The 22,715-nt window shown below is 43.5% G+C and overlaps 1 protein-coding gene and 1 long non-coding RNA gene across 3 annotated transcripts in view; one reads left to right on the top strand and one right to left on the bottom strand.

The window, feature by feature from the left end:
• Positions 1 to 4,338, top strand: part of LOC136312632 (uncharacterized) — a 47,388-nt gene extending 43,050 nt beyond the window's left edge. For both annotated transcript variants that reach the window (XR_010727027.1, XR_010727028.1), the window contains exon 3: positions 4,143 to 4,338. This is a non-coding gene — a long non-coding RNA (uncharacterized lncRNA). The remainder of the gene's footprint in view (positions 1 to 4,142) is intronic.
• The window catches only part of CDH13 (cadherin 13), a 1,138,640-nt gene that overhangs the window by 415,800 nt on the left and 700,125 nt on the right, over positions 1 to 22,715 (bottom strand). The window contains exon 6 of the mRNA XM_066242281.1: positions 2,136 to 2,280. Within this exon, the coding sequence (XP_066098378.1) occupies positions 2,136 to 2,280 (145 nt within the window). The remainder of the gene's footprint in view (positions 1 to 2,135; positions 2,281 to 22,715) is intronic.

The following is a 22,715-nucleotide window of genomic DNA, read 5'->3' as shown; positions in this document are numbered from 1 at the left end:
GGCGATCATTTCCACAGCTAGTCTGTGTTTGTTGTTATAATTTATAAACGGTTAAGGTTGGGGAGGGAGATCAGAACAGGAATGCCATCGCCCTGACCAGATTCCACTCTCCTCATGGGAGCTTCAGGGGCCTCCTTGCCTGACCTCTCCTACGGGGCGCTAAGTAATCTAAGTGATTTTTCCTCTAAGAGTTTTCCACAACATTTCCACACTCTAACCCAAAGTTCGCCTGACTCCGTTCCAATTCCTGCCCTGATAGTCAAAGCCAGAGGGTGCTGAAACAGAAAACGATTCAAGCCAAACTCCGCATAGCTGAACGAAGCCACTCCATACTGATATCCGACGCTTTATGTATTTTTATAGGATATTTCCAATTATAAATAGAAGTTTGAGATGGTTTATGTTTTGCTGGAGACGCGTCCACCCTAGCCAAATTGCTTTAAGAAATTCAATATACATAAAGGATTCCATTTTCTTTGAAAATATGACATGTGTATAAAACATTAAAATTTGAAATCTGTCCTGAAACTTTAAGGAAGGGCACAGTAGGAGGAAAATTGAACATCGTCTAATCGTATACACACATAATATACAAAGATATGCACATGCTCACAGCTGCCTCGAATGTCACCATTGTCATTTACATTTAGAACACTTTCCGGCCCATCTTGAATTCTAGTCACTCACATCCTGTGCTTGGGTACCGCAGATGGAAATGGAGAATGATTTTTCTGCTCTGCTCAAACTCCAGTTTCTTTAATAGCTTTCCCTATCATTCTCCTAACTTGTTCTGAACATCAGCTTGTTTAAGATTCCTGTAAACATCAAACCCAAATTCCAGGGTCTCTCTCCCAGAAAGCTGTCTCTCCATCGCTGAGAGGTGTCACAGGAAGTTCCGTCCCGGACTGACCCACCTCCACCTGCCTACTCTATTCTCTCTGCAGACTTTTTTCACCCCCCTGCCTTCACTGGCTCCCGCAGATGCCCTCCCGCACTCACAGGGAATTCCCTCTCCCTTTTACAGAATGCGTTCAAATCCCAGAAGATAGAGTGCCGCTCCTCCCCCTGGGTATCTGATGAAATGCATAGAGACCCAGCTCCTTGAAGTTGAAGGGAGGTTTTAGGCACCTTACACAAGATTATTCACCTAGTAGTCTAGACAGGTTACCATGACAACACTTCCAGCATCTCATGTATCTACATGTTATTGGTACATCCCATCAATTCAGCCAAAGCAGGAAGTAACCAGTGGAAGCGGGTCTCCATCTTCCACCTCCCATCTGGTCTGCTGAATGACTCTTTTACTTACTTGTTTTGGCATAATCTAGACACAGCCAACAGCAATATACTTAATATGGTGCTTTTTCACTCAACTGCATTTTAAAGCTTTAAATCAAAGTCCAGCCTTATAATAGGGATTTTTCTCCATTGCTCATCACTTTCTCAAGCTTTTATACTTAGGACTGCTTTCTGCTGCTGGTCACAGAATGCTTTAATTAGTATCTATTCGGCCAGAAAAGGGAGCTCTCAATTGTAAAACCTTTCTTGACAGAAAGGTGAACCGTGGGAGAAAGAGAAAAGAAGCTCTGTAGTAACACGGAGTCATTTCCATAACAGGAGGTACAAGTTCTTTCTGGGGAGAGAAGTAAAATGTTTTGCTTTTGGTCCTTTGACTGAAGACAGAGGTTTCTCCCTACACAGCTAAAGAACCATATTCCCCAAATGGTTCTGATTGAAATGCAGTTATGAAAAGAAACCACTGAGGGGCTTGCAGAAGGGACTTTTGTTTTCTCCACAGCTCCCCTGTCTCACAAGTTCAGCCTTAGAGCCTCAGAAGGATGAGCTGGATATTCCTATGGAGTCCAACGGTAGCCGTGCATTAAAGACTTAGATGTCAGTCACCCTTGAAGGATCACCTTTAGAGACGAGGGGAGATACTTTCATTGTATGCAACACTCCAGCACGTTCTGAGTTGCTTCTTTCCTGTTCTTGCATCTATCCAGAGAAATCCTATGTCAACGTTGATGCATATCAACAACAAGTTGACATGGGGATGTAACAGTGCCTAGACTCCCCAAGATCAGAATATGCCACTTCCCAGTCCATTATGCTAAGGAGAAGCCAACTTAACATACCTGTAGGTGATCCTTCCATGACATGGCCAACATAGGGGCCTTCTCGAAAGATTGGTCTGTTGTCATTCTGATCAATCACAATGACTTCCAGAGGGACGGGCCCCTCAAGAGTCCTTCCATTGACATCAGTGGTCTCCACAAATAACTATTGGAGGAAAGAGATTAGAGGGGAAAAAAAAGGTATTAATTCATTATGAAAATTGAAATCAGGTTCTCTGGAGAAAGTAGGTTATGTCAGCAATTTCATGAGCCCTTGGCAATATTCAAACTTTGGTCTCGGTGGATAGGCACTGGGACTAGAATAGAAACTAAACATTAAGAGAATAAAAGACAAAGATCAATTTGTGTTAGGTCTCTCCTGAGAAATTTACAATTAATTTATCAAATCTGCAAAGAAAGTCCACAAAATAAACAAACAAACGAACATAAAAACACAAAAAAACCAACAACCAACAAAACAAAGAAAACACTTGCAATCAGCCACAGCTGAGAAAATGAGCTTATATTGTTTCTGTTTTTCCAATATCATTATGCTTAAAAGGAATGTTATGCTAATAAAAATAATTGACTAAACAGTTATGAACAGAGTACATTAAGAAATAACTGAAAGTGTTTATGGTAATGTTTGGGAGAAATTCAGATCAGTAAATATGTATAGACAGCCCTCCTGCAAGGAAGGCATTTGCTGGGTCCTGAACGAGACCTCAGGGTTCCTGCCCACCAAGCCCTTACAATCTACAGAGGAATTTCATAACGCCATGAAACACTACGCAGAAAGGACTATCTTCAGATCTCAAGGATGAACAAAATAACAGCATTAAAACACCAGCTTTATTGTCTCGGAAACAGAATTATCTCATGACATTTCCAGTGAATCACAGCAGCCTTATGCTCTCATTTTCTGAGCCGAATTCAGCTTTGATTTAACTCGGCAGTTTCTGGAGCACTTCTCCTTGGATATCAGTGGTGGTCCCTACCTGGGTGGTTGAGTATTTCAGTCATAAAAGGGTCTTTAGAGTTGGAATCCTTGGGAAAGGGCCTCTGCAGCTGGAATCCCAGCAAAAAATCAAAACCATTCATTACTGGGAATAATAACCCATATTATCCAGTGCTTACCTGGGCTCTCTCTACTATATCAACTCACTTGATCCTCACAGTAATCCTGTGGCCCTTTTGTGAGGAGAGAACAAACACTAATCGAGATTATACGGTGGAGTCTAGATTTGACCCCATGAAATCAGCCTCCAAGATCACATTTTAACCACAATAAACAATGTTTCTAAAGCACTTAATGCCTGTCACATAATATATCTCAAGAACATTAGGTCCTATTATTGCCACCGTTATGGTTATCAACACTATTGTAAAAACCAGCCCCAATCACGAAAATGAAAGAATCACTTTTGTTACAAATCAGCACACCTGTACCCCACGCGATAGTGCTGTAAACTGGTCTTATCCTTTCAGAAAGTAGCACCGCAACACTAAAAATAAACAACCTGTGAACTCATACGCTTTGTTCCGTTTGGACACCCCCCCCCTCCCCGGTTCTTTTTGAGGTAGGTGGCACTACATATGTGAAAATATTCACTGTAGAGTTATTTCTAGCAAAGAAATAACACTGGCATCCTCTAAATGTTCAGTAAAAAGGAACTAGTTGAATGAATGTTTGTGTAACAGTATGCTAGAACACAGCCATTGGATAAAATCTACTTAGAATATTGTCTGAAATATACAAAATAACATGTGCATCATATATATGCAACATATAAATATAGGCAGAATTTAAACTTAGTAAGCAAAAATGAAACCAGATACTGCTTGGGTAGAGATGTAATTTTTATTTTCTCTTTAATATTACTTAATCCTTTCACTAGCAAATTTACACACTTTGATTTTTGGAATAGACAAAATAATTCATGTGTACCTTAATTAATAGGAAATGAAAAGGGCAGAGCCATTTAACATCTGCATAAAAAATCTTTTTTTTTTTCTTTTTCTGTTTAGGTGAGAGGAGAAGAGATAATGAGGCAGACTTTCGCATGCGCCACAACCAGGATGAACCCAGCAACCCTGTCTGGGGCTGATGTTCTAGTACCAAGCTATTTTTAGCACCTGAGGCTGACTTGCTCAGACCAATTACGCTATCCTCAGTGCCCAGGGCCACACTTGAACCAATCAAGCAACTGGCTGTGAGAGGAGAAGAGGAGAGGAGGAGGAGGAGGAGGAGAAGGAGGGGAGGGAGAGAAAGAGAGGAGGGAAGAGGGAGAGGGAGAGGGAGAGGAAGGGGAAAGGGAGAGAAGGGGGAGATGAGGGGAAGCAGATGGTCACTTCTCCTATGTGCCCTGACCGGGAATTGAAACTGGAACATCGCTCTACCCACTAAGCCAACCAACCAGGGCCAGAAAATCTTAAATAGAGTTCACTTTTATACTTCTTTGCTGTTTTCTAAAACTACTATAAGAATACTCTAAAGAAAGAACATTAAAACAAAGCCTTGGGGGGTATTTCATGCAATAATAAAGGTCTGGTTTTTTGTCCTCCCAAAATAGCCAAAATGTTGACTTTAACTTAACCGAAAAAGCCTATGTCTAAAGACAACACATATATTGGATCTGAATCTTAAGCTTCCTGTTTGTTCACAAATTGTCCCCCCTACACGAAAGAGGCAGACTACTCCATAATGGTAGGTGGCAGTTTTAATAAACAAGGGAATTTACATACGAGGCTTGTCTTGGGCCACCATAAGACAAGTAGATCTCTGTGTCTACCCACCGGAACCTTAAAAGTTTATGTAGAGGTCTTAACTGGGTTCAGTGACATATATCATCCAGATAATCTCAATAACACCTTACTATCTCAAGGCTGTGTCCTCATAAACAGCTTGCATTGTGGGAACAGTGGACAGAACAGACATTCCAAGGATAGGAGAGTGGTGAGGAGCCTCTAACTGCATGGGTCCAGCTTGTAGGACAACTGGTGGTCACATGTTCTTGATGACCTCCTCCAACACTTCCACTTTCTACAAGACTTGGGGAGTAAAGAAGCCACAAGTAGGATAAAGGAATAGAATTCGCATTTTCCAAATAAGCAAATATACTGGAACTGGGAGGGGCGGACTCCAGATCCATTTTACGGTAACACAAAGACAGACGCTAAGGAGATAGAATTGATTAGAATGAATGAAAAAATATTGAGCTCTATCTCATAAAATGAATTGTGTAAGCAGACAGCCCGATAGCATTTTATGTTATATGCAGTATCCAGAGTCTGACTCCCGAATTTTTTAATGGAAAACATATTGTTAGATGCACAGTGTTTAAAAACAGCCAAGTGCTCTTAAGGAAGGGAGGCACTTACGAATTTTAAAGTCAATTTAAGAAAACTTCATTGAGGACTTACTACATGTCAGTCTACACTGAGTGTTGGATATTCATCTGTTAACAGAAAAGGCATTCTGGTGAAGAGACAGATGATAGACAATGTAAAGTACACGGATAAGCTAGTTCCAGTTAGAGATAAGGATATGAAGGGATGAAGCAGGCTGACACACTGAAGCTACGTGGCCCAACGGGGCAGCCCCTTGCCAACCATGGCTATTTAAATTTAAGTTGTATAAAGAGAAATAAAATGAAAACTCCAGTTCTCTAGTTGCACTAGCCACATTCAAGAGCTCCCCAGGAACATGTAGGTAGTGGCTACCATATTAGACAACGCGGACACAGACTCTTTCGCTGCAGCAGAGTGTGATTGGACTCTGAATCTCGGGGACACAGTGTGATCGAGAGAAAGTATCAGTGTGTGTTGTCAGGGGAAGTACCTATTCTAGATACAATAGTTCGGAAGGCTACCTGCAGACTCCCAGGCCCCGCCCAGAACCTGCTTATTGCTGAAAGAGCACTTCAACCGAGATTTGAATGACAACAAAGCAGACGGAGCTGGCCCTGCAAAAACGCACGGAAGGAGAGAGAGTTTCAGGGAGCAGATGTGAAGGTTCCAAGCTTCGCAGTACCTTAGGGATGGTCTCGGTACAAGGTGAGGTCAAATAATTGGGGCTTCACTCAATTGCGATGGAGTAGACTGACGTTTATTCTGCTTTAACATTCTCTGCATAAAAGAATTTGGGCAAAGTGAGAAAAGAAGGCCTTTTCTCTGTGAATTGCTGGGTAAGCAGAGATGAGGAAGGGCAAATGATATCATGCCTGTTCCTCACCAAGGACACGAATAGGAAATGCTAGTGCTTTACTAAGTGTCCATGCATTTTTCAAAAGGCAAATTAACAATGTGCATGGAAATTAAGCATGCATGAAACATCGTTAGTAAATACAACCTCATCTACCCAATCACTTAACATAGAGAAATCTACTATTCTGATGAGTTTTCAGAACTGTTCTCATATGAAGGTCAGACCCACACTTCACAAATGCCAAACTTTCTGAAGTGGGGCTCTTAACTTTCAGAGGGTACGTCTAGTATAGAAAAATCAATGTTTAATGATGTTCTTACCCCTTCCTTTCCTTTTCTTAATTGAAATACCCTAAATGCTCAAATCCTTAGTTTAAAAAGATTGTAACAATGTTTGTTACCAGATTATTCTAGGGACTGTGTTGGGGGCTCCAGGTACAAGACAAACTGGAATGTGTTCACAGGGAGGCATTCTCATGCCTGCTCTTTATATTTGAAGCGAGATGCCAATTAGCAGAAACCTACTGTGAGAAAAACAAACAGGTAGCCGCTGCCAGAAAGCAATGAAATAATTGCTCGGAGGAAATGGAAATTGCCCAGCTTCTTACTATTTCTGTACTACCTTCTAGGGCTTGAGGGCTTCTATTCTTAGTTCGAGCCGTTGATCTTGGGAATAATGAGAGGGACCTATAAAGTCTACTGTCAAACCAGAAGGAGAGAAGATGCTCAGTACACTCTATCTAGAAGCAGTTGCCAGAGTTCCTTGGACAAGGCAGTGCCTAATACCTGATTCCACGGCAAGGAGCCTGAACGAGTGATACATTTGACCAACTTCCGGGTTGTGGGTTTTAGGACCTTGCTATTCAAAGAGCAATCTTGGGACCAGCAGCCCTGGCATCGCCGGGCAGTGAGAAATGCAGACCCTCAGGCCCTGCTCAGAACCTACTGAGGCAGCATTTTCTCCCCTCTGTAGGGGATTCAGGTGCACAGCACTGTGTGTGTGATGCTGAAATGTGACACGAGGACTGGAGATGACTGCCCGAGGGCCCTGCAGAGCCTGAGAACAGCATTCCCAGGTGCAGATGCATGAAAATCACTTGCAAAAAGAAGGCAGCATGCACGTCACCTGCTAGGAATCCACCCCGCACCGAAACTCCTTGTCACCCCAAACACACGGGCAGAGTAGGTGTTTTCTGTGGCTCAGTCTGGACAAGCCTTGGCACAGACACACAGACACACACAGGCACACATACACGTAACATATAAACACACACACATACATACACCATGCACAGAACACACACAGAGATGTAAAACACATGTACGCACACAAATCAATTTTTTCTTTCTTCTGATTTTCTGACTGCATAATGAACACTTTAAAGTGTATTTTGTCTGATCACTTTCTGAAAGCTGTTAGGCAGAAAGTGGGGAGAAGGGAACTGCTTGCTAATTGAAAACTGAAAAGTTGCAGAAAACGGAAGAAAAGAGAGGTTGTGGAGGGGGGACCTCACCGGGGAGGGAGCACCAGGGAACTGGATCGCCTTGGCTCTGGTGTGATTCTCGGATCTAACCCTGCAGTGTTTTCCCCCGCATTGAGATGCAATACCCCTGGCAGGGGTAACCTAATTAAGCTTTATCATTAGAGGGCCTGGGGTTCTCTAGGGAACTCGTTAGGAATCTAGTTCAAACCCGCACTTTGAGAGGCTCTGGTGTTGGTGGTCTCCTGTCTGTGCTTTGAAAAGCTTAGCCCATGTTGAAAGGGAGACAGAGAAACCACTGGCCTTGCTGGTGGCGATGGAGTGGAGCGCTGCTGAGGGGGGACACCCCACAAACCTTGGCCGAGGGCCCTGAAGAGCTGTGCATGAGCGCTGGACCTGGTTCAGGAGGAAACAGTCAGCCCTCCTGCAGTACGGGCTCCGGGCTCTGAGCACACAGCTCCCTGCACCTCAGTGTCCACGTCATGAATGAGCCATCCACAGTGAGCTCCCGGGACCCCAGGGCAGACTAGGAAGAGAGGCCGTGTAAAGCGTCTGCCACAAAGCAGGGCCTGACGCTTTAACCCGACTTGGACTGCCCAGTTTCTAAACCATCAGCTTCAGTCTCTCCTACAGAAGGCAGAACTCTTTTACATTTAAAATGGTTTAATCAAAATAGTAGTACATGGCATTCTTGAAGGCAAGGATTTTTGAGCGACTAGAAGGTATGATAAATGCAGTTTCATGTTTATAATTTTGCTCTAAACTTTGCCCAGAGGGTGGCCCTTCTCCCTGGGAGGACAGCAGACACTCAGATGTCATCATCTTTCCCAGATGAAGCCTTCCCTCCTGTCCCTAGACACTCTGTTAACGGTCCTGCCCATAACCCTAAGTCTCTCTTAAATACACTGTCCTCACCTCCTGAGATTAGCTCCATCACCTCTCACCACGGCCACCGCAACAGGCACCTAATGGTCCTCCCGCCACCGCCGCTGCCCGTCAGCCTGCTCTCTTTGTGATGGTAATTTAGTGTGTCCACTTGACTGGTCACAGCGTGCCCGGAGAAAACATTATTTCTGCGCGCGTTCGTGAGGCTGCTTCCAGAGGAGAATAGCATTTGAATCGGTGGACACAGTAAAATAGATCCGCCTCCCAGGGTTAGGTGAGCATCATCCAATCTGCCGAGGGCCTGAGCAGAACAGGAGGCGGAGGAAAGAGGCATTTGCCCTCTCTTCCTGCCTGGCTGCATGAGCCGGGGCACTGATCTCATGCCCTGGGTGCCCCTGTTTCCCAGGCCTTCACCCTGGGACTAGAACCTGCGATCGTCGGCTCACTGGTGCTCCGGCTTTCCCACTCAGGAGAATTACACACCAGCTCTCCTGGGCCTGCACTGTGCCCACGGCAGATTACGGGGCATCTCAGCCTCCAGACCTGTGTGAGCTGATTTGTTATAATAAGTCTCTTCATATAAATATGCACATTTATATATTCATTTAATATATTTATGCATTCATATTAATGATGATATTTTATATACATATATATATATATATATATATCCTATTGGTTCTGTTTCTTTAGAGAACACTGACTAAAACAGGCTTCCAGGGTGTCTTTTCAAAATTTTAATTTATTTATAGACAGCTCCCAATCATTTCCCTTCACTCTTAGGATAAACAAAGCATTCTTTTACTTTGACAAGTCTTTTTATAATTTAGCCTGGGGCCACTGCTGCAAACTCATTCCCTGTCACAGAGATAGCCTTTCTCTTCCTGTTTATCCAGGTATACCAACCTTTTATTCGATTCCTCCAACTCATCCATCCCTTCCCAACGCAGGTATTTGCACAGGCGCCCCTCCCGTGCTGGGCCCTTGGCTGCCCCCCCCCCCCAATCAGTCCTCCAGACCCCGGCTCAGGCATCACTGGTCAGGAGATGCTGCACTGCCCCCTACACCCCTCCTGTGCTGGGCCCTTGGCTGCCCCCCCCCCGTCAGCCCTCCAGACCCCGGCTCAGGCATCACTGGTCAGGAGATGCCCCATGCCCCCTGCGCCCCTCCCGTGCTGGGCCCTTGGCTGCCCCCCCTCCCATCAGCCCTCCAGACCCCGGCTCAGGCATCACTGGTCAGGAGATGCTGCACTGCCCCCTACACCCCTCCCGTGCTGGGCCCTTGGCTGCCCCACCTCCTGTCAGCCCTCCAGACCCCGGCTCAGGCATCCCTGGTCAGGAGATGCCCCATGCCCCCTGCGCCCCTCCCGTGCTGGGCCCTTGGCTGCCCCTCCCCCCCCCCCGTCAGCCCTCCAGACCCCGGCTCAGGCATCACTGGTCAGGAGATGCTCCATGCCCCCCGACACTGGCCACGGCACCCTGGTTTACACTCCTGTGGCACTAGTATCTTTTGAATAACATTTTTCATAATATGCAGTTGCGTATTTATCTGTGTGACAATTCAATTAATGCTGGGCTCCCCCACCTGGCCCCATGGAGGCAGGGGCGCGGTGAATGCTCTTGCCTGTCAGCCAGTCCCCAGGGCTGACGCCCAATGCCTGGCACCTTTTAGGCAAGGCACTGGATTTAATATTCATCGCACAAAGCCCTCTGCTGAAGAGGCAATGCCTCTTTAAGAGAGGGGAGTACAAAGTCTGGCCTCGGCTTTGGCCATCTGTCCTTTCTCGCCATCCCTGGCACACGAGAGCTGACAGTCAGTCCCGATGCCACTGACTGTAGGCCAGATGACATTTTGTGCAATATTAATTTATGAATAAGAACCACAGTGGTAAACAATACCTAAGAACATTAAATTGATTACTTGCCTTTTAAAAGTGGGAACAATATTTATCTGGTGTTCGGTGCATGTCTGGGCTTTTTACAAATTGTCACATTGAGCTCGAGACAACCTGGAGATACACCCACTGCGCAAGACTCCGAGAAACCTAAGTGCCTGGTCTGTGGTCAGGAGATAGTTTGCGACCTGGCTGGATCCAAACAGGTCTGACTCCAAAACTCAAGCTTCCCTCCACTACTCTCTCCTCTGCTGAACGTGTTTTTCATGGACTTCCCTTCCATTTTTGTTCCATTCTCTTTACTAACTTGTTACTTACTCCAGAGCCTTTACATTGATTGCTATGAGGCAGAAATATCCATTAATTTAGGTGATGATGAGCTTATTATAAAACTTTCCTAGTACATGTAAAAATACACATTGAAACATACTATGAGCCACTGTGGATCATATGACGCTGTGCCACCGATGACAGGTTGGGCAACGTTACAGTGTCAGGCTAGCGACATGTAACATGCTCTCTTTGGCCATGTCACAGACGTTCTGAAGAGAAAAGGAAAATAGTGGTCCTTCTTATACATTTAGCTCTTCAGTGACCATGGTGAATGTGTCAGGGAGGGAGCTGTGTATGCCAGTCACTCCTAATCTGTGGGAAGCTAAAAGTACTTTATCCAAAGGTAGAGACGAGGAGGGACCGCATGCATGCGAGCTACTCCTGCCCTTCGGGACCATAGTTGAAGGGCACCGGTGATCAGTGAGCTCCTGAGGCTCGTGTGTAGCAGGAAAATGGGGCCTGGCCTCTGAAGGGGGTAGCGGGGAATAGAAATCACAGTAGCCGGCGTGGTGCTAAGCTCCCAGAGTAGCTTTGCTGAAGCATGAGTGGGGGTCCCTTCTGCCACCCTCCCCAGCATCCAAGCACTGAGGGTCCTCTGTTCTCCTTCCACACAGTGGGGGCGTCTCCACCAGAGGTGTGAACCGTCAAGTCCCAACATGCAAACCGATGTCGCTTCAAAGCAATTAATGCACCATAATAATAGAGATGGGCTGTACACAATACACGGACAAGAATTCCTTATAAAAGAATAGGAACATAATGAACCAAATTACAAAGCGTGTACCAGCATGCCGGCCTTCAGCATCACAACAGACTATTAACATCGTGCCCTTCATTTGGCTCATCCTCTCATCTGCTTATGAAAGACACAATTTAGTCAGACAACAACATTTGATGCTGTGATCTAACCCAAAGGGATGAACTGGTGAAAAACAAAACGTGTTACAAGGTTTTTTTTTTGTGTGTGGGTTTTATTTTTGGGTGAAGGCCAAAATGAAGAAGCTGGCTCTTAAAATGGATACTTTTTATAATCTGAGATGACCTACGCAGTAGATGTCAAACCCGGATCAATGGAGTAGGAAACAAAGCAGCACATACACAGGCTATGGATGCATGAGTCATTTTGAAGTAAAAAATTTAGAAAATCCTTTGACTTTTTGAACTCTGATGGTTCTGCTTCAGGCCAAATATTCAAATGAAATAACACACACACAACACACACACACACACACACACAGAGGAAACTGCTTATTTGAGATGAGGCAGGAAGCATCTGGTTGATTGTGTGTGCACACATCCTTTGCAGCCGCACGAGAATATATGAACTATGACTCCAACATCATGAGACCTAATTTAGCTTTTGGACATAGATATCTCCTACCCAAATGAGTGTGTTCCCTCCAAGTGACCTCTCTGGGGCACTAAACCATGTCCTAACACGGGTCCTGTGGTTGGTACTATCTCTGACATACCTCTTTAGGAACTGCTATTGGGCCAGTTTAAAAGTCACAAACAAAGATGGGGCTCATTGCTTGTGTGCCAAGTAGCACCTCTAACAACAGAGGATAGTTACAATGCTAGCAATACAAAACGACAACTGGTAGTTCACGTGTGGAATTAGAGTTAAACATCGGTCTCACAAATATTAAACATCTCCAGTTAAACCTGACAGCAAGTTCAGACACAGACATTCATATAAAACCTTGAAATACGAATGAAAAATAAGACGCCAGCCTTGGCCTTCCTGGCCGACAGAGATAAAGATGAGACCCAGTGATTGTGGAAGTGTTATGACATAAGGTTCCATGCCAGTGGAAATTCAACTTGATACAATCTTCCTGGAAGGCAATTTGAAAGTACAGGCATGTCTCAAGATTCTCAAAGATGTTAACAGCTTTAAAAAAAAAAAAAATCTGTAAAAGGTACCATGGAAATAAAGAATCCCACAGAGATTTTCATGTAAGTACGCTCTTATGAGTTTATTTATAACAGATGATCTCTATGGTTGATAGTGGTTGGAAGGTTTTTTTTTTTAAAAAACAGTATTTTTCACTCTGGATATAATGTTTGTTGTGATAAGAAAAAGAAGTAATAAAACTAATCCTATTTGATTAATGTGAAACTTATATTGCCTTTACTTTTTGCATCTGAATTCTTACATGTTTAATTAATATGGTATCATATTCATTTATTATAGACTCCTTTGGTAGAGACGGATGCAGTCTGCATGCAGATGAGAATATACTTGTGGCCCAGTTAGATCATAAACAACTTGAAGACAGGGACACAATTTTGCCAGGTACCCCTTCTATACAGTATCTAATTAAATGCTTTGAATAAAGAAAGCAGTGATATTTATATTAACGTTTTGTTTGCTATTCTTACATTCTCCTCTACTCTCGGCAGCTCACAAAGATCCAACAAGGCTTCTCTACCAAAGACATCCTTACTGATCACTGACATGACATTAGACTTTGAATCAGAAAGCCTGCCTTCAAAATTTGGTTCTGCTACCTATTGAGTGGCTGTGGTTGACAGCATAATGTCCTTTCCAAAGATTTTTATGTCTTTATCCTGGAATCTGTGAGTATATTAGGTCACATGGCAAAGGGAAATTAAGGTTGCTGATCTGCTGACCTTAAAAATAGAGTAGCCTGGATTATCTGCATGGGGCCAAACGTAATCACAAGGATCCCCGAGAGAAAGGGAGAGGACGGTGTGAGTGATGGAATGTAAGAAGGGACAGGAGCAGTCATGGCTGGTTCTGAAGCTGAAGGAAGAGGCCAGGAGACCAGGAGTACAGGCAGATGCTGAAAGCTAGCAAGGGGGAGGATCCTTCTCCGTAGCCTCCGGAAATGAACGCAGGCCTGCTGCCTCACTGATTTTAGCCCAGTGAGGTCCATAATGGACTCTAAACCTTTGGAAATGTAAGGTAACAAATTTGTGTTGTTTTCAGTCACTACATGATGTAACTTGTTACAGTAGCAATTGGAAATGAATACTGTGGCCACCTAAATTATTGTTCAAACTGAAACACATTTTAGAATATAAGTAGCTACTATTAACAATTAAGTGGAGACAATGGGTACAAACTTAGATTGTTCTAGGCAAACTGGGCCACATGGTGACTTTCTCTTATTAGGTGACTTCACTTTTAAAGTTTCAGTTTGCCCTTGTATCAAAGGTACTGTGTTTAGAATACCACTTCCAGATTTTTTGTTTGTTGTTTGTTGTAGGAAAATTGCCGGCGATTAGAACACTGCCCTGAAACAATCTTTGGTGCGGACTTTGGAACGCCAAGTCCTGTGAGGGCAGAACACTACCCTGGCAAGCACTGATAAGATTGCTTAAAGGAACCAGCTGATCCTGATAGTCTTCTTCTGCATACCTGAAAGGTTTTAGTTAATCATCCTTCTCTGCACCCGAACCCATGCTCTGCTAATTTAACTCATGCTCTGCTAATTTGCTTGATGATTAAAGAAACGAATAAATACGATGAGCCTGAAGAGATCTGGGCTCTCAGTCCTAGAGGCTGGGAGTCCCCTGGGCCCATCTTTTCCCTGTGTTGCATCTTGTGTTTTTTCTTAAGTCCTGCAGCACCTTCCTTTCATGCACACCCATTGCTGAGCCAGTCTCAGCGGTTCCTTTATTGTTAAAGTAATAAAAAGATAAATGAGCATGTGTAGCACAACTCCCAACACACAGGAAATTCTAAACAAAGATTTGCTCGGTCAGAGGAGGGTTAGGTGACCCTGGCATCCATTCCCTCCCAGGGGACCTTTATTCAGGCTATTGTAAACATGGGTGCAGCACCCTCGACTCAATTCCTGTTTGTCAGTCATCACACGTTTGAAATTGCTTTTCTATTACAGTAATCCAGCTTTTTCTTTGACATTAATCATGCATTTCAAGTTATTTTTCTTAGCTTTATTCATTTATCAACGTTGAATCTCATTACGAACCAACTCCCGGAGAGTTCCCAGGGAAAAGGTACTTTTAACTTTCTGTCACATTCTTCCACCTCCATTTACACAGCTCCGTGCGTAACTTCCCCTCGGTGGGCTGAACGCAGTGTTTATAGCTCTCTCTGAAAATGATCGAAGGGGCAATGAAAGTTTCATACTTGTTAGATTATTGATTAAAGATCCTAATACTATTATCAGATGTTCTTTCAAAATCTTGTTTTGCTTAGGGGCCACAGGATTTCCTTTGTCAATCTGAAATTTTAAAGTCCATTTTCTCCCAAACATAATGAAACAATTTTTTCTTATGCATGCATGGTCACGGCCACACTGGACTTTGAGGACATTTTCTATTTAACTTTTGTTTAATTAATAATCAGTTAATAAATAGCTTTAAACATGTGGAAGAAACCTATGCAGATATTAAAAATAATTGTATTTAAGCAATTTGGGTCAAGTCCTAGTGAATATCCAAGAGGGGGCACAGGCTAAAATTTTTAATTGGTTCAAGTAGAATTTATATGAATCATGGGTGTTGGAATTATGCCAGCTTCATTAAGGATATGTACCAGGGTGAAGGGGATTTTTATACAAAGATGAGAAATATAATATTTTTGAAAACAAAGGCATAGGAGAAAATTACTGGGGATTTTATTTTCACTTCTTTCTCCCTCTCCAAAAGTGAAATTCAGAGGAATAGAATGAAATGAGATACTTTATTTTATAGAGCTAAAGTCATTTCATTAAATAAGCATTAACATGTGTTTTATAAAACACGTTCTCCAAAAATTAAGGTTGGTAGATAAAAATTTAAACTGCGGCCTCTAAATTCCAGGTGGATTAAAGTATTAGGAGAAAAAAGCCATTGAATATTTATGAAATAAAGTAAAAAAGGCCTTGCTAAACTAGTATTAAAGGCATAACTTATTATGTGAATTATTGAGGGAGTAAACTACTTGAGTTCATGTTTTTTATATGACTAAAATAAACAGAAGACTGAGAAAATATTTGTATTATATAAAACAGAGGCTTAGTATCTTGAATATAAAAAGAGTTGGTTAAAAGTCAATTGAGAAACAATTAGCAAAATAAGAAAACAAAAAAGCAATAAACACATAAAATTAAAATGAGATAGCTTTTGCTGAAAAAAATTGCCAAAATAATTAGAAAAACATACTAGTCAGTATTTTGCAAATTTGTGAGGAAAAATACTTCATACATTACTGATGATGTTACGACATCCTTCTGAAATGCAATTTGTCAATAGTCACCACAAACCTTGAAAACGTGGTTTTACTTATAGAACTTTAGCTGAGGGGCTATGTGTGTGTGTGGGTAGAGGGGGGTTAGCAACATGTATGCTCATTTCAATATTGCTTAAAAATAGGGAAATTTAGAAACAACACAATGTTCTAACAGGATATTGAAAAAACAACTATGGTGTCTGCGTAAAGTAGAATACTGTTACAGAAACACTTTAGAGAATGAAAAAATATATTAATAATATGGTAGTCACGATATAAAGTGAAATATCTGATTGCAAAATAGTATGCATTACATATATATGTATATATATGTATGTGTGTGTGTGTATATATATATATATATATATACACACACACACATACATACACACAATTTTTGAAAAATAGACACAGGTCCTGGCTGGTTGGCTCAGTGGATAGAGCACCGACCTGGCATGCGGATGTCTGAGGTTTGATCCCTGGTTAGGGCACACATAAAAATCAACCATCTGCTTCTCGACCCCTCCCTCTCCCCCTTCTCTCTCTCTTCCCCTCTTGCAGCCAGTGGCTCGATTGGTTCAAGCATCAGCCCTAGGTGCTAAGGATGCTCTGTTGGAATATACCAGCTTCAGGTGCTAAAAATAGCTCGGTACTCAAGCATTGGCCCCAGATGGGGCTGCCAGCTGGATCCTGGTTGGGGTGCATGTCAGAGTCTGTCTATCTGCTCTCCTCTCACTTAAAAATAAAAGAACAAGAAAAATACATAGCTATTATACTATTAAGATCATCCTGAAATATTGAGTGATTCTTTTACTTTGCTTATCTACTACTATACTTTTCTAGATTTTCTATAATGGGCATGTGTTAATTTCAAAGTTAAAAAGAATTTATGAAGTTTATTTTAAAATTGTAGCCTATGACTACAGATTGGCTATAGTTTGTTACAAATGGGGGTCAATGGGAATCTGTTAAAGTTCAGGACCTCTAGTATCTATCAGCATTGATGAGTAATGTAAGAGATTGCCAACATTATAGTAGAATCCAGAGTGGCTGGCTTTTTAGTCTTCACAGGTCTCTGATATTTGGATGAAAAAGCGTCTCAATGCATTTGACAGAATTTTATAATATGGAACTTGGTCTCATCAGCTTTATTTTCTGAACCATCACTGTTATCAGTGCCTGCTTTTCCTCTAAAGCTTCACTTTTAATCTAACCAAAAAATTCTTAGAAGCAGGAAAGAACTGAGGTTCCAAGCATGGACTTTAGATTCAGGGAGACTCAGCTTCAAGTCTCAATTTCACCCCTTATCAGTTCTGTGATTTTAAACCACTTTGGTTACCTCTTAGAATCTCAATTTCCTCATCTTTCAAATGGGAGCGTTGGACCTAGCTCACAGGGTTGTTGCAAGGTAAAATACATGATGTTTACAAAGCATTCAGCAGAACATCCAGCATATAACGAGTGCTAAATAATAGTAGCTGCCAGGATTCCTGAAGACTTTTTGTGAAGCAGGGAAACCGCCACTCTAACACTCTGCTCTGGAGCAGGGTTCACCGTCTCCGGCATCTGAGGACAGTTCATAGGCTGCCGGGATGGAGCTGAGGCTCACTTAGAAATCAAAGGGAAACACCAGCCTCTTGGTGGCAGATCCCCTGTCTGGATCGCCATGTGACAAGTGGCTCTGGCTAAGGTCACAGGCCCTACCCAGATCTCTCCTTCCTGCCTTGCCCCGATCCCCTTCCCAGAACCAATGAGATCTGAAGAAAGTGGTCAGCGCCCAGCACCAGGCCCACACTCTGGGGACTCAGCTCTGAGGTGGCCTCGCTGTTTCTCTGGCCCTCATCAAACACCTGGTTCCCCAGATCTGCGGTATTGATCCTACCATCCGGGCTTTGGGCCGCCATATCCCCGGGGCCATGGAGCACTTGGGGTTGGCCCTGGTTCCTGCTCCAGTTTCTCCTATGGAGCAATGCCGAGGAGTCCTCGCCCCTCCAAGTCCACCTTCACCAGCTGCCCTTTCCAGGTTGGGGCCGCTCTTCAGTGGCACACTCTGACCTCAAGGTCTGTGAGGGAAATGCTGTCTTTTAAAATTAAATTATCTTGACACAGGTTTTTTTAAAATTCACAGGCAGGTATGAGAAATCACAGAGAAACCATATACTCTCTCCAGGTTCCCCTAACACTAATACCTTGTAAAACTGTAGCCCAGTATCATAAGCAGGGCACTGACGTCCATTTCACCCTGGGTCTCACTCAGATTCCCTCTGTTTCATGTGCATGTGTATGTATGTGTGTGTGTGTGCACGCACACGTGCATGCTCACGTGCCTGTGTATTTAGTTTTATGCTTGTATTCATCACCTCAATCAAGATAAAGAACAGTTCTATTTCCAAAAGTCTCTCTGTTGCTGAAGAACAATGCTTTGAAAATTTTACTTTGCACCCCACTTCTGGGTATTCAGCCAAAACAACTGAAAGCAGAGTCTTGAAGAGATATTTGGACATGTGTCCTAAGTCCTCACTGTGGCTTATCAGTCTTGATATGAACCTTGGGTTTGTCCTTGACCGCTTGGTCCATCACTGTCCCGGAATCATTCCAGTCTAGCCATATACCCCTTGATGTCCTTCAAACCTGCTAAGTGAATTTCCATTTCAGTCTTCGATGACTGTTCTCTCACCCATCATGCTCTTTTCAAAGGAGTTTTCATGGCTTGCTCCTTCATTTCTTTCATGTCTTTCCTCAAAACACTGGCTTTCCTTAAGAACCTCATCAAAAATAGTCATCCATCCATCCATCCATCCATCCATCCATCCATCCATCAGTGCCCACCCCTTCTCCTTGTTGTTTCCATGGCTCTGGTTGTTATGGGTCAATCATGCAGCTGTTTTTTAATGTTGGCCACCCCTACTAGAATGTAAGCCCGTGAGGACAGAGGAGGTGCCTATCCATCCCACAGCACCGAACACTGCCTTTCATATAGTAGGTTTTCAATAAGCGTAACAAATGAACAATGGATGAGCTAAGGGCTTTGAGTTTATAAGGAAGTCTCTTTTTTTATCCCTAGAGGACGGATCAATAGACAAGAAAGAAGTGACACCTGTCTTTGGAGAAATCCCGGAGGGTGAACCCAGCTAAAAGGCAATGCATTAAGGATTCAACAAAAGCACATCCTGCCTATCTCAGAGGAAGAAACCATGTTCCCTGACGTTGTAACTGTCTCAAGTGTGAAAATATATTTTACATGGGATTATTCATTGTTTGGCAATGACTGATGGGATATGATTTTGTTCTGACACACATATCACTAATGAGCATATTTAAATGAAAGAAAATAAAGGAAGTGGAACTTAATATAAATTCTAGCTCACCAAAGTGATGCCATCTTTTCCGGCCTTTATAAATGAGGCAATACAAGTTACGGGAAGGACCGCATATTTCTTACATAAATCCCCTCTTACCATTCTTATAGCCCTAGCTCAGCATCTCTTCCCTAATTTTTTTATTTGTGCATGAAAATGCCTCAGCCAGACATGACTGTGTCACAATCAGATGCATTCTCTTAGAGTCTCCTGGATTTCCACTTTGATGGCTTCATCTTCTCTCGTTTGGCCAGATGCCCTGCCCCAGACTGGCACACAGGCTCTGTGCCTCAGAGTACAGACAGCCCGCGGTACCGTCAGCCTGCATTTGGCTGTGTTCTGGACCCTTCAGATTCCCCTTGGCACACCGCCACCCAACTTTAAGGGTCCTGTCCAGCCCAGCATGAAAGTGCCAGTGTAACTTGTTACTGTGTTCATGACAGCCCTTCTGCATGCTTCCGGGCCATGCAGAGAGAGGGGTGGAAAGACAGTCCCACCCTCTAGATGGGCAGCGTGCTGCTGCCGTGGAAAGGGTGCGTGCTGAGGAACCATAAATTATCAGACTTCTCCCTTCTCCTAGGAGTTGTGTTAGGCTGAGCCACGGGAAGCTGCAAGTTCTGTAGGTCAGAGGTAATCAAATATTGGTAATTCCAACTCAAGTCCAGCCTGATGTCTGTTTTCATAAATAAAGTGTTGGAGTATTAGTCCCACCCTCATCCACTGGTGGATTGTCTGACTGCTTTCGTGCTGGAAGGGCAGATTTGAGTGGCTGCAGAAGCCTGCAGGGCTAAGAACACCTGAAATACTGATTCTGTGCCCTTTAAGGAAAGTTGCCTGACCCCTATTTAGAAGATTCAGTGCAAAAGGAAAAATTAGGAAACCACCCAGGAGAATTTTGATGGAGATTACAAACCCAGTTTAATAACTTATGGTCTCTTTAACTAAACTCTCTCTCTCTTTCTCTCATTATTATTTATTCATTCAACAAATATGCTTTATGCCCTTACTATACTTCAGTTTCTGCACAAAATCCTTTTTTATTAGATTTATTGGGGTGATATTGTTTAATAAAATTATGTATGGTTTAGGTACACAATTCCACAATACCTATCTGTACATTGTATTGTGTACTCAACACCCCAAGTCAAGTCTCCTTCCATCACCATTTATCGCCCTCCCCCCTCCCCCACCTCCCCTCCCGCAAGCTACACACTGTTGCTTGTATCTATAAGTTTTTCTTTTCTTAATCCCTTAACCTTTTCACCAGCTCCCCAATCCCCCGCCCCTGACAGCCGTCTGTCTGTTGTTTGCACTTACAGTAATTCAAAAACAGAATCTTAAGATTTTTAAGCTCATCTAGAGCCATCATTTAGTAGAACTAAATAAGTGTCATGTAAATAATTATTAAACAATAAAGAATATAATGATATTTCATTTAGGGGATGTTCAGAGAAGGCCTCTCTGATGGAAATTGACAGGGAAGAGAGAGGAGGAGCCTCTGCAAGTCCCTGAGCCTTTGAAAAACTGCACAGAAGCTCGAGGGACTGAGTAGAATGAGAAAAGTGGGTAGACTGACATGGGCTGGGACCGAAGAGGTGGGCAGGCAGGTCTGGGGCTCTTGCAGACAATGCTAAGAAGTTTTCCCTTTCTACTAAGGGCATCTTAACACCACTGATACCACATAGGGCCACTTTGGAAAACTGTCTGGAAGTTCCTCAAGTAGATAAGCATAGAATTACCTAATGACCAGCAATTCCTAGTCACATACCTAAAAGAAATGAAGCATAGGTCCACATAAAAATGTGTACATCAAAATAGCATCAAATTAGGCCCTGGCTGGTTGGCTCAGTGGTAGAGCGTTGGCCTGGCGTGCAGGAGTCCTGGGTTCGATTCCCGGCCAGGGCACACAGGAGAAGCGCCCATCTGCTTCTCCCCCCCTCCCCCTCTCCTTCCTCTCTGTCTCGCTCTTCCCCTCCTGCAGCCAAGGCTCCATTGGAGCAAAGTTGGCCCGGCACTGAGGATCGCTCTATGGCCTCTATAGCCATTCCTCAGGTACTAGAATGGCTCTGGTTCGGCAGAACAATGCCCCAGATGGGCAGAGCATTGCCCCCTGGTGGGCATGCTGGGTGGATCCTGGTCGGGCACATGTGGAAGTCTGTCTGACTGCCTCCCCGTTTCCAACTTCAGAAAAATACAAACAAAAACAACAACAACAAAAAATAGCATCAAATTAGAGTCAAAAGGTAGATACAACCCAACTGTTCATCAACAGTAAACAGATAAACCAAACAAGGTCCATCAATACAGTAGAAGATTATTCACCCATCAAAAGGAATAGCACTGACAGACACCACAACATGGATGAACCTTGAAAACATTATGCTGAGTGAAAGAAATCAGCCATAAAAAACCACATTATATGATTCTATTTATATGAAATGTTCAAAATAGGCAAGCCTTAGAGGCAAAAAGTAGACTGGGAAGAATGAGAGGCATGGAAAATGACTGCTAATGGGAACAGGGTTTCTTCTGAAGTGATGCAACTGTTCTGAGATTGACTATGATGATGGTCGTACAACTCTGTGACTATACTAAAACCCACTGGATTGTATACTTCAGATGAACAAACTGTATGGTGGTGTGACTCCGTTAAATTAACATTTGCACGTAGAGCGCATGTTGCTGGGTGGTGAGCCGAGGTTCAGCATCAGACCAGGAGAGAACGGAAATAGAGAAGTGTTCCTCAGTGGTCCCGGGGGAGGTGCCCTGCAAGCCTTGCAGGGCCTTACGGGGGGTGAGGGTGGATCGGGGCAGCATGCAGACAGAGAAAGCGATAGGGCCTGCTCCTGTGCCTCTACTGCGGTCCACAGGTGGAGTGCTTTGGGGTTCCTGAGCTAAGGCTAGATAGATCAAAACAAAACCAAAGAGTGGGGTTTTGGTAACTTCACAGGAGACAACTAACAGGTGCACAGGGACAGGCCCTGGGAGGCAGGGGAGACTAGTGATCGCCAGGGCTGTTGGGGAAGTCACATAAGACTTCCATTTGCTTGTCACTCTGTGGGCTGCTATCTAGAGCATGCACTTGCATGAGGGGCTTCTCTCAGTTTAAGGTCCCTGCAGGTCACCTGCCCAAACAAAATGGCAGCAAGATCACGGAGTTGCTGAACTAAACTATCAACATGTGGTGTGTGACTTATACCTCAGTAAAGTGGTTAGAAGTCAAACCTCTTATGGGCC

This window comes from Saccopteryx bilineata, chromosome 9 (genome assembly GCF_036850765.1).
Source record: "Saccopteryx bilineata isolate mSacBil1 chromosome 9, mSacBil1_pri_phased_curated, whole genome shotgun sequence".
Lineage (NCBI taxonomy): Eukaryota > Metazoa > Chordata > Mammalia > Chiroptera > Emballonuridae > Saccopteryx > Saccopteryx bilineata.
The sequence above is the reverse complement of the archived record's forward strand: the minus strand, read 5'-3'. Positions and strand labels throughout refer to the sequence as shown.